The sequence below is a fragment of the Thunnus albacares genome, chromosome 15 (genome assembly GCF_914725855.1).
Source record: "Thunnus albacares chromosome 15, fThuAlb1.1, whole genome shotgun sequence".
Lineage (NCBI taxonomy): Eukaryota > Metazoa > Chordata > Actinopteri > Scombriformes > Scombridae > Thunnus > Thunnus albacares.
The window spans coordinates 2,036,408-2,049,820 of record NC_058120.1 but is presented as its reverse complement, the minus strand read 5'-3'; the positions used below and the strand labels follow the sequence as shown (position 1 = coordinate 2,049,820).

The following is a 13,413-nucleotide window of genomic DNA, read 5'->3' as shown; positions in this document are numbered from 1 at the left end:
AGCTGGATGAAAACAAAGTGTAATGGAAACAGACTTCAGATCTGTGTGGAACGATGAGGAAACTGTTCCTCAGATTAATACATGAAATGAACAGAAATGTCATATTTCCACATGGTTTTCAATCATTTGAGCTTCCACTGGCAGGTTTGGTTTAATGGCACCTGACTGGAGAAATAGTGCCACCAGCTGTTAATCTCCTAATATTCATATAAGAGTAGTGGATAGAAACATGCATTCATTTGTATTTTCTTTTGGAGATTTTCTGTAAATTCTGTAACAATTTGGATGGAAACCAGACTAATGTTAATGAACTGGAAACACCTCCATCTCATTTCCTCATATATGCAAACATCCATGCTGTCAACAGCAATGAAAACACATCTGAATACACACAGTTCATTGTCTGACCATTAGACTGTTATTTTGTTTTTAATGTGACATCTTGTAGATCTTTACAGCTTTGATTGTCTCATAAACAGTTTTTGTAATTTAATAATTTTGAGTTTTTAACCATCCAATCTACTTTTTAAACAAACATTTCCCTTCTTAAAGATCAACTTAACACCCTGTTATAGCTTGAGCACTTCACAAGTGTGAACTTGGTGATATTTTTTTTACTTCATGGTGAGTTTCTTTTTGGTCTCAGGGCAGCATTACTTGATTTAATAACTTCTATTGCAATGAACATTTTATACTGGGACCAGAATCAGTTAGTATAATAAAGTGAATGTACAGTACCAGTCAAAGGTTTGTTCACATTTTCTCATTGGAGTGAATAGGAAGGTATGTCCAAACTTTTGACTGGTACTGTACACACAATTTACTAACTCTAAAAAGTGGATTTAGTGGTAAGTTACTTTTTTTTAATCAGTATAATTCAGATGTGTTTTTGCTTCAGGGTAAATTGTGTATGAATTAATATAGCACTATGAATATTAGTGCTGGTACAAAAAAAAATGGACATTAGCAAACCCATGACATAAATAGATTTGTTTTGGTGCTTGTGTTGTGGTGGGAGCGAGGCTATTCTACATTACAGGGGAACGCTGGGCATACTGACTGACGCTCCTCTTTGTTAAATAGACAATTGACTGAACTTCATTGCTTGGGTGAACGTGGTCTTCCTGCTTTTTGCTCAAGCTTTTGTGTTTTTCCGTTTTCTGTCTGCATGTTATGATCACTCTCTGAGTTGGAATACGTTCTATTGAACTGATGGATTTTGGATTACCTAAAGTAAAGTACTGCCTATCTTCTCTACTGGGATTTGTGGATTTTTGGATTATTTAATGTAAAGTGCTTCCTATATTCTCTACTGGGATCCCTTTTCTCTGGAGGACAATGGTGGTCTCTTGCTCCAGCCTGCTGGCTCAGGTGTGCCACATAGCTCCATCTGGCTACCCTGAACTCTCTATCAGCACGAAAATAGCCCAGAGCTGCACTGTCACTGACAGTGACTGGCGTTTTTCTTCAGCTGGAGCTCCTCTCATATTTGCTGTAATGATCTCCACTGTGTGACTGTCACTGGCTGTTACCAACGCTGCCATTCTGCCTAGACAATGCAACTGCTTTAATTATGATGTCGTACACCGCCACACAGCTACAAAGTTTACGCAGCTTCCTACTTACACCTGACAAGGGGTTGTTAACCCGCTGCCAAGAGTCCGGAATTTTTAAGAAACAGATATCATTACATCCATAAAGGCTCACACCATGGTTTCAATGTGGGATACAGAAGCAAAACAAACTTGGGTGTCGTTGTTGGAAACATCACGAGACTACCTATACTAGGTGAGATGCAAAATATGGAGTGGATCACAGTGTACTGCAGAGTTTGCAGAGACTTCCATTCCCAGCTCTGTCTAATGTCACCATAGAACTATTTAATACACAGTCTCTCACTGATAAATCCCTCCTCATACATGACCACATCTTGGACAAGGGACTTGATTTCATGTGCCTAACTGAAACCTGGCATAAACCAGGGTCCCCTGGTTGTACTATGTGCTTAATGAGGCCTGCCCTCCTGCTATAGTTACATAGAAAAGCCTGCAGCTCTGGCCGTGGTGGTGGCTCTCCATACTCCATGACAGTGCTTCTCGTCTACTGCCCCCCCAAACCAAACTCATCTTTCTTCCCTGAGATGTACAACCTCATCACCTCACTCTGCTCCATGTCAACCAACATTGACATTGTTGGTGACATGAATATACATGTCAACAACCCCTCCTGTTGTTTTGCAGTTTAGTTCCTGAGTCTGATTGACTGTCTTGGCATGAAGCAGCATGTTGATGTCCCTATTGACACCAGGAGGCACACACTTGACCTGGTCACCACTGACTTCGCCACCATCAAACTGTGGAAAATAAAAACAGCTGGACGTGTCCTGGAACGACGCTTCAGACGCTCTGGGCTCACTGTCCATAAATTGGCCTTCCATGAACATCAAAGGACTTACTCAAGGTCCTTTAAAGATGCTTGGTCACAGTTCTGCTCCAATCTAATTAATAACAATCCTGGCAACCCTAAGCATCTTTTTTCCACCATGAATCATCTCCTGAAGCCACAATCATCCGCCACAATTGAGGCTACAGACGAGTGATCTCACAGCTTCATTGACTTTTTCAGAGCCAAGTCAACAACATCCACTCTGATGTCCAGCTCTTCCTCTCTGCCTCCTCCTGTCATCAGCCCTCTGTCTGGGAGCTCACTGTCTACTCCATTTTACTGGCATCAGGCAGAGCCACATTGAGGAAATCCTCAGGAAGATGAAACCCTGTACTTGTACCCTGGGCCCCATTCCCACAGCTCTTCTCAAATCATACATCCCCATTCTCAGCCTCCTGATCACCCAAACTGTCAACCTTTCCCTTAAAACTGGTGATGTTCCATCTGCCCTCAAGGTCACAGTCATCCGCCCCCTCCTCAAGAAGCCCACCCTTTACCCAGAAATTCTTGCCAGCTACATCTCCAATCTCCCTTTCCTGTCCACAGTGATGGAGTAGGTGGTTGCTTGTATGCTTCAGGACCACCTTAAACATAACAACCTATTTGAGAAATTTCAGTCAGGTTTTCGTTCCTGATGAGAGTGCGAAAACACAAACATATAACACCAATTCTGTTTTCATTGCACTGGCTCCCTGTCTCCCTCAGGGTCGGCTACAAAGTCCTGCTATTCACATACAAATCCATCAACAGACATGTGCCTCCCTACCTACAGGAACCGATCACAGCACAAACCTCCACCCGCACTCTCAGATCTGCCAGCAGCTTGCTCCTCCAGGCCCCCCAGGACTAAGCTCTGCACCATGGAGGATTGAGCCTTCTGCTCTGCTGCACCGTGCTTGTAGAACAGCCTTCCTAACCATCTGAGGGCAGCACAGACACTAGACTCTTTAAAAAAAGGCTTAAAACTTTCTATTCAGAAAGGCTTTTTTCATCTTCAGTCTTATTATTTTCTTTATGTTGTGTGTTCTATGGTATTAGTACTGTAGTATTTTCAGTTTCACCATGAATGAAAAGTGCGGTACAAATTAAATGTATTAGGTACAATCAGATGGTATCATTCTGCATGGTCTTCATTATTATCAGACTTCAAATCATTTGGAAGGAGTTTGTGTTAAACTGGTTAAATACCTTCTTGGGTCATATGTGACTTTTAACTCCAACATCAAGTCAACTTAATGGTGCTAAATATTATAATTTAAAGGTGTACTATGCAGGATTTGTTGGTTGGTGACTGTAAACACAGCATTCAAAGATGGCCCCTCCCCCTCAGCTCAACCAGTGAGAGAGAGAGAGGGAGAGAGAGGGAGAGAGAGAGAAGTGGTGGTTGAGCAAGCTAGAGAGTGAATGAAGAGAGCGAGCGGCGCTGGCGAGAACAAAGCCATGAGGGGATTACTTTTGTATGAGTCTATATATATTATTTTCTAGGAAAATCCTGCATAATATACCTTTAAGGGTGTTAACTGCTCATAATGCCTCTCAGATTGACTCAAACAGTGATGAAAGGTGAGCCATACAGATGAAACCAACACACTAATAACAGTGTGTACATGGAGCACTGCAGTCACTGCTCTCCACAGAGACTCAGGAGTGATTTGGTGTTTAAAGGGAATTCATACACAAAGTGTCATTCACTGTCTCACAGAACAGATAAGCTTCCATTTTATAGAGTGTAACAATCCACACTGCCTCCCAGACACATGCATCACATGCATCACTCCCTACGTTTTTTTTTCTTTTCGCCTCGAGTCTATATTTTTTCTATGGTGCATTTAGTGAAGTGTAATCTCTAGCAGCCGCTGTTTATAAGCATTATTAACAGTATCTATAATGATTGATCAAGATCCCCAGTTTTGCTATGAGTTTTCTGATTTCAATATGCTGTAGGTAGATTCCCCCCAACCACTACAGGAGGACAACAAATAAAATAAATGAATGAGTTTCTTCCTGTATACTGTGAAGACAATTTGTCCTCCTGCTGTACTCTCAGCTTGTCAGGAGCTGCTGCTGACAAGATAGACAGCTGGTTCTGTGGACATAGACAGTGAACGCAGGTTCAGTTGTAGACTGAATGTACAGAATGCTTCAGCAGTGCTTACTGCATGTATCACTTTAGATGTGGATTCCAAGTAAGATCAAAAGGTTGATGTTCCTGTGAATGAAGATTGAGTCTACTGTATTTGTCAGAGTGCAGTTCAGGTACATTTGGCTGCCAGTCTTCAATGTTGGTTGTTGAGCACTCCATTGGTCATAGTCAGTTTGCTCCATCTCCTCTGACTGAGGAGTTTACGATTCTGTTGAACCTTCACTCGGACATCAAAAACCTCCTGAATGGCTTTCTTGAAGCAGTGGAAGTTATAGTCAATCAGTCCTGTGAGGGTCAGAGAGAGGACAGAGTCAAGTTTATCACAAGTCACAGAGGTAAAGACTGGGCATGCTTTAGAAAAATATAAGCCAAAGTAGTTCAACCATAAAATTGCAATTTGGTTAAGACCTTAAAGGACAAGTTCACAATTTTTCAAGTGTGTCTTAAAACAACAGTCAGGAGCCCAAATGAACACTGAAACATGTTTTTCTTGCTGTAATCATTCCTCCTGTTCATACTGACCATTAGAAGATCCCTTCATAATGCACTTACAATGTAAGTGATGGGGGACAAAATCCACAATACAAAAATGTATTTCAAGGAATCTCTGTCTGTATGTCTGTATATATGTATGTTTGTCCTTTGCATATCTCGAGAACCGTTCATCCGATCTACTTCACACTTGGTAGTTGCATTGCTGGGGACCCAAGGAAGTGCAGTGTCGAATTTAGTGCGATTTGGACACACAATCAATATTAATAAATTTCAAAGAAACAAGCAATCAGCAAGCCACTCCATTTGGCGAGTGTACTGCTCAGAACCCAAGGAAGTGTAGTGTTGAGTGTGTAGTTGTTTGGACACATGGCACGTTTAATTAACTTCAAATAAACAAGTGAACAGCAAGCCGCTCAGCTCCGTGTCTGAGTGCAGAGGGGGCTGTTTGATATAAACACCGTCACACCACAGTGGGGTGGCGCACCCTGTTCAGTTAAACTGTCCGAGAGAGAAGAACAAGTGCACACAGGAGATAATAACAAAGATGAAAGCAGTAAAACTAGAGTAGTAGGAGCGCAGACACATTTGATTGGCAGCAGAATCGACCAATGAAAGGCTGTAAACTGCTTCTGTGGTTCAACCTAAGTTTAGTCTCACTGGTGAAGTTTCTGTCTGGATTTAAACCATTTAATTTATTAAATCCTTATCGTTTTAATTTATATGTTTGTCAATTGATACATACATATGCGATTAAGAAATAATAAGCAATCAGCCCGTTCTGAACAGACATGGTTTGAACAGGCAATGCACTAGTGCCTTAAAGGCAACACAATGTGGCTAAAATGAAAAAAAAAAATGTTTTGTTGACCTTGTAAACCTCACAGATTCAGACAAGCTGTCAGTCATACTCAACAATTACTGAGCTACATTCTTAAGTACTCTTGACTAGACTGGAGCTGCTTTTTTATTTTATCTGCCTCATTCTTTTTTAGTTTATTTTTATCTTCTATTTTATTCTAAAACCTATTAGTGTGTCTTTTACAGCCATGGCCAAAAATTTTGAGAATGACACAAATATTAATTTTCACAAAGTCTGCTGCCTCAGTTCTTATGAATTTGGATATACTCCAGAATGTTATGAGGAGTGATCAGATGAATTGCAATTAATTGCAAAGTCCCTCTTTGCCATGAAAATGAACTTAATCCTCCCAAAAAACATTTCCACTGCATTTCAGCCCTGCCTCAAAAGGACCAGCTGACATCATGTCAGTGATTCTCTCGTTAACACAGGTGAGAGTGTTGACGAGGACAAGGCTGGAGATCACTCTGTCATGCTGATTGAGTTAGAATAACAGACTGGAAGCTTTAAAAGGAGGGTGGTGCTTGAAATCATTGTTCTTCCTCTGTTGACCATAGATACCTGCAAGGAAACATGTGCAGTCATCACTGCTTTGCACAAAAAGGGCTTCACAGGCAAGGATATTGCTGCTAGTAAGATTCCACCTAAATCAACCATTTATCAGATCATCAAGAACTTCAAGGAGAGAGGTTCACTTGTTGTGGGCTTCAAGGCGCCCAAGAAAGTCCAGCAAGCACCATGACCGTCTCCTAAAGTTGATTCAGCTGCGGGATCGGGGCACCACCAGTGCAGAGCTTGCTCAGGAATGGCAGCAGGCAGGTGTGAGTGCATCTACACGCACAGTGAGGTAAAGACTTTTGGAGGATGGTGTAAAGAAGGGCAGCAAAGAAGCCAATTCTCTCCAGGAAAAATATCAGGGACAGACTGATATTCTACAAAAGGTACAGGGATTGGACTGCTGAGGACTGGGGTAAAATCATTTTCTCTGCTATTCATCAGAGAAAATGTTCCGATTGTTTGGGGCATCCGGAAAAAAGCTTGTCTGGAGAAGAAAAGGTGAGCGCTACCATCAGTCCTGTGTCATGCCAACAGTAAAGCATCCTGAGACCATTCATGTGTGGGCTTGCTTCTCAGCCAATGGAGTGGGCTCACTCACAATTTTGCCTAAGAACACAGCCATGAATAAAGAATGGTACTAAAACATCCTCCGAGAGCAACTTCTCCCAACCATCCAAGAACAGTTTGGTGACAAACAGTGCCCTTTCCAGAATGATGGAGCACCTTGCCATAAGGCAAAATAGATAACTAAGTGACTCGGGGAGCAAAACATCAAAATTTTGGATCCTTGGCCAGGAAACTCCCCGGACCTTAATCCCATTGAGAACTTGTGGTCAATCCTCAAGAGGCCTCAAGGGTGGACAAACAAAAACCCACAAATTCTGACAAACTCCAAGCATTGATTATGCAAGAATGGGCTGCCATCAGTCAGGATGTGGGCCAGAAGTTAATTGACAGCATGCCGAGGCGAATTGCAGAGGTCTTGAAAAAGAAGGGTCAACACTGCAAATATTGACCCTCTGCATAAACCTAATATAATTGTCAATAAAAGCCTTTGACACTTATGAAATGCTTGTAATTATACTTCAGTATATCATAGTAACATCTGACAAAAAGATCTAAACACACTGAAGCAGCAAACTTCGTGAAAACCAATACTGTCAATCTCAACACTTTTGACCACGGCTGTATTGTCTCATGTTTCTCTTAATGCCATTTAATTTCTCATGTGAAGCACCTTTAATTGCAAGAGGTGTTACACAAACAAACTTGTCTTGCCTTAGGATTTTCACTACAACTCGTTCCATGACATCACAGATTCTACCTCTTCTCCTCCTCTCAGATCTCCTCCACACTATGTTTATATGTAGAAGGAGACTCGCCCCTCTGTTGGTCTCGAAAGGAAAAAAACAGCCCACTCCTTATTTTTTTCAAACATCAAATGCATACAGAGTGATGTTTCTTCTTTCATAAAAACATCTCTTGCTGAGTTTAAATACTACAGACACAGGCATGCAGAGAGCATATTAACCACAAAACAACCAACAGTTCATGTTTTGTTGTTTGGTCAAATCATGGAATTAACACTAATTACCTACAGCTGAGTAACAGCTGGAATAATAGCTGATAGCTATCACGTCTTGTTTAAATGATTTCGATATAAAAACAATGAGTTGTTTAAACTGGGGGTGTGGGTGTGTAGGGGAAATGTGGGATCCAGTGTCTTGGAGTTTGACCCATACCAGGGACCAAAGCTGGAGATATGAGACTTGAGACTTGGACTCCTCTGCTCTGAGACTCAGCTTACTTGAGGATACTTACTTACTACTTACTTGAAGATAAAAAGCTGAGGAGACTTGACTTGGTGACTCATGAATATTGAAAAATGCTGCACTGAATGCATTATGCCTTTTGCTGCAAAACTGTCATGAATAACAACATAAAGGAGATAGGCAGCCGCTGACACCAGAATAAAATGTAGAAAATTCTATATTCAGATGAGAGAGGCCTTTCGTTAAAAACCAATTAGCCTATCTATACACATAAATATGTAGCTCAATAGTTTTCCCTCCTCTCAAGTATATTGTTTATTTTCCTCCGTGAAAATATTCTGATACACAAATCACTTATTTATCCACTCGTTCCTGCTTTTAGTAATCAAAAATTATCCTTTTTGATTTTGTTAAGTATTTAATAGTTATAACAAGTGTTATTAATGTGTTTTCACTTGTCTATTGCACTAATTATTAGAAATAACCAAATTTTCATGCCATCCTGCTGATTTAAACAAGACAATGAAGTGTGCAGCTGCTTCCTGCGCAAGAAATTTGTGATAAAATATCTAAAAATGTTTTTTGTAAGCTCCAGCAGCTGCTGAAAAGGCGTTTAAAATGATCGTAACATATCTGTCACCTGTGTGTAACGGTTCATGTGTCCTTTACACACAGCCAGGACACTGCTGCATATTATCCTCAGAGCTAATCTAACTATTACAACTGAAGTTAAACTTATTAGTTAAGTTGAATACAACATGGTGTGTCTGTATGTGCTCTCTGGTTAGAATTTGCCTTTCAGGGCTCTGGAATTAGTCTTCTAAGTGTTTTAGTCCATCATGGCCGCTAGTGTGCAGATCTGTACACACTGATCTTCATAACAGTAATAACTCAATTTTTCTATAAATTGTTATCCTTCTGACATTTCAAATTAAAGCCATGTTGTGTTTGGGTCAGTTGTGTGCATTCAGTCTAATTATCATCAGACAGCACTCCACATTATACTGTAAAAAACATCAGTTTTAACATGAAAATATGAGTTAACACTGCATTAGTTCTGAATAGTAGGTATGATGTTAAACATGATCAGTCAACTGAACTAAGAAAACAACTTCAAATTAAGTTCAGTTATGTTTCTTTATACTTTTAAAGTAAATCACTTTTAAGTGTACGATGCTGTCTAATCATTATAGCTTATAGCACTTATCCTTGTTTTAATGTGATCAGGCAGGGATGTGTTCAGATGAAAAGGCTACATTGTAATCTGCATACACAGTCCTGATAGAATGAAAGACATCTGAAAGACTTGAGACTGACCAAAAGACTTAAAACACCTCTAAATAAAAGTGAAGACGTCTCGGGTACTGCTGCACAGGTTTTGACCATTCTGGTTTTTCTGTCCCTTGTGAGCCCCCCGAATTTATGGAAGAGACATACTGAATAACTGGAGCACCCATTAAGATTCTGTACAGATACATTTTTTTTGATGATTATGGTAAAACATTTCTGCATTTGTGCCAGGGTCAGAGAGGATGGGAATGACTGGGGTTACTTTAAGAAAATTAGTGTGTGAGTTTACTAGTGTGTCAACTGCATAAGAAACAAACAACACTCAACAGTGGAAAATAACCATTATCATTACTATATATTTAAATTCTTAAACATTCTTAAAGACCTATACTTTGCAAGAAGTCCTCCACATTCAACAACCACACAGGTTGATTGTACCTGCACTCCAGAACGACCCATAGGAGTGTAATATGCCGCTTTCCAAAATCGTTACGAACTACTGTATAATTATGTTTGGCAAGAGTAAACACCACGTTATGTTTTTAAAAAAAATGTCCTGACTTGTGGTTGAAAACATGACACTCGCGGTTGGAAACAGGACGCGAATATCGGTCTCCTACAGCTAAGTCCACTTTTTGCCATCTAACTAACTATCCAGCCATCCATCCAACCTGTCCCTCCTCATGAGAAAGTCACCTGACCTGCATCACTTCCCCGGCACATAATTACTACGGCAGCTAGATGACTGTAACTCAAATGTAACTATAGGTCGTTTCTGGAGACTGAATTTACAACCTATACCATCAATAATAATAATGACATATGGTGAATACAAATCTGAAATACTGGCAGATGATATCAGCTCCTGTGGATGTCAGATCAAGAGATGCAAATAATCTGTTTTCAAGTTTATATTTAACTACCCTAGGGACTGTCAAAACATAGTGTGCAGCAATACAATAAAAAAAAACAAAGTGAATACAAAGTTCAAGGCATAAACAGCATATGGTCTGTGCTTCCCTGACTTTGCAAACACATCTCCTTAGTTGTGAGGCTCAACAGTAGATGATCTCCATGGGGAGTATTCAAGGGAAAAAAAAAGACTTCCACTGTCAGTCACTGAGCATTACTCTCCGCTCATTACCAAGCAACATAAGGCAGACTATAGAAGTACAGAAAATGTGAACGAAATGGAGCTAAACTGCTTGTAGGAGAGGAGAAACAGCTACCACATAAACACAATTTAATGCACAAACATTGACAGTGAAGTCATACTGATCTTATATGAAATAAAATATGATGGTAGGGGACACATGGAGGACACAGAAACAATAACAGCTGACACTAAATTCTCCAGCAACACTACAAGAGATGGAGATAATGAGACAGCTCTTTACAGACAAATGTGACTTGTGTCTGTGCCAAAACAGGCTTACATAATGAGATTTGATTGTGAGGAATGTCATTGGCTGTATGTATTGTCATTATTCTTGAGCAATGGTGCAGAGTTTAATACACCAAGTGATTAAGATGCTTTAGATAATCTCTTTATGCAGTATTTAACTGATTACTGGTCAATGCTGCAGGCCTGTTCACAGAACATTTCAAAAAGTCACAATTTCCCTTTTAAATACAAAGTGAATAAACTTAATTCACGGGAAGTTATGGTTCCATATACAGTAGGTTATTTCATTTCTTCCAATTTAAGAGTTGCAGGTGATTTTAAAAAGTCATAATGAAGTAAGGACAAGATTGAGATGCTTAAACAAAGAACATCAGGGGCAGGGTAATGATACTACTAAAAACTAATAATTACTATTAATTAAAGACAGTTTGAAAATGTGTATGTGTCAATGGTAGTTCAATCCACAGTTTAGTTGCCATGACAGCAAATACAGTTAGTTCACTGTTGGTATCAGATCAAGACTTGGTTCAGCAGGAAGTCAAGTCAAATATATTTATACAGCACATTTTATATGGCAAGCGTAAACTCAATGTGCTTAAAACAAGTAAAGATCATACATAATGAATATATTACATTAACATTACATATAGAAAACAAATGAGATAAAACATACAATAAGAAGATGTTATATATATATAAAAACATATAAAAACATATGACAGTATACAAAAAAATATAAATATCATTATCATTGTTAAAAGAAATAACAATATTAATACTGTTTCTAAAAAGAAGGTTTCACCCATTAACCTCACTAAAAGCTTGTGAAAAAAAGATGGCAGGACCATAATGTCTGAAGGCACCATGAGCTGATTTAGTATTTATTCTAGATATGGTGAGGAGACCTTTATTTGATGATCTCAAGGGTCTGCCTGGCGTGTATTCAGAGAGCATGTCAACAACGTAGGAGGGAGCTAGGCCGTTCATAGCTTTAAAAACCATAAGAAGTATTTTAAAATCAATTCTCTGCTTTACTGGGAGCCAGTGAAGAGAGATTAAAACAGGAGTGATGTGTTCACACCTTCTGGTTTTGGTTAATACTCTGACTGCAGCATTTTGAATAAGCTGGAGTTTATTAGGTGTTTGCTTTGCCAGTCCAGCAAAGAGTCCATTACAGTAGTCTAGTCAACTGGAAATGAATGAGTGAACCAACTTTTTAGAATCAGACTGTGACAGGAAGAGTGTTCTCAGGTGTTTACACTGACCTCTTGTCTGTCAAAGAATGAACTTGCTACTACTGTTGGATTATAAAACACTGAATGGTTCAAGTCTGTCTTAAAACAACAGTCAGGAGCCCAAATGAACATCGAAACATGTTTTTCTTGCTGTAATCATTCCTCCTGTTCATACCATACCTGACCATTAGAAGATCCCTTCATAATGCACTTACAATGTAGGTGATGGGGGATAAAATCCATAGTCCTCCTTCTGTGCAAAACTGTATTTAAAAGTTTATCTGAATATGAAGCTTCAGTGTCCAAATGAGTCAAATCAAGTAGATATCTTTCAACGTTTTTCAGTCAGTCTTTTTAGTGCCAAAGTCCCTCTTTTTGTTACTATACTTCCACCACAGCTCAACAGGGAAACACTGTCCGAGGAAACACAAAGAGGGAATTTGATACTAACAAGATTGTAAATGTGTGAGATTTCCACTTGATATGACTAACTCAGACTGCTGAAGCCTCATATAAGCTTTAGATAAACTTTTAAATGCATTTTTGCACAAAATGACTGTGTGGACATCATGGAATGATTGCAGCAAGGAAAACCTCTTTCACTGTTCATATTTGCACCTGACTGATATTTAAAGAATTGTGAACCTATCCTTTCAGGGCAAAAAATACATTCTGATCTGCTGCTAGAAATGTCCACACCTCTCAGATCATCTGGGACAGGTCTGCTTTCATTTCACATAGTCAAAAATAAACATGGCAAAGCAGCATTCAGTTCATTGCGCCACATATCAGAACAAACTCTTAGAAAACTGCAGCTTTCAGTTCCTTTTAAATCAAGGCTGAAGCCTTTTCTGTCCGCCACTATGGAGGGCCTCAAAGACACACCAAAACGTCTTGCTATCTCCCTGCGCAAGATTCCAGAGGAGATCTGCAACTGTAACTGGTCTCTTTGTATGTCAAGACAGGGCTGAATCTCTGAAATGTTACCTGTTTGGCGAATTAAATGCTCCGCCTCATCAAACTTCAGCCTGAACAGCTCTAAATGCTGGCTGGATGCTACCAAGTTTTCCCTTAGCTGAAGCAGCCTCATCAGAGCAAAGTCATACAGATGTGGCTGAAATTATTGGTACCCTCGGATTTTATTAAAATAATGCACCATTCACCCTAAATAGTGTTGAAATTAAAAGATATGTTATTATCAATGCATGTCT

At 39.6% G+C, this 13,413-nt stretch overlaps 1 protein-coding gene across 2 annotated transcripts in view; it reads right to left on the bottom strand.

Moving 5' to 3' along the window:
• Positions 1-4,247: 4,247 nt before the first annotated feature.
• rragd (ras-related GTP binding D) overlaps positions 4,248-13,413 on the bottom strand; it is a 90,038-nt gene continuing 80,872 nt past the window's right edge. For both annotated transcript variants that reach the window (XM_044374939.1, XM_044374941.1), the window contains one exon: positions 4,248-4,873. In XM_044374939.1, coding sequence (XP_044230874.1) covers positions 4,722-4,873 — 152 coding nt within the window. In that variant the 3' untranslated portion in view covers positions 4,248-4,721. The remainder of the gene's footprint in view (positions 4,874-13,413) is intronic.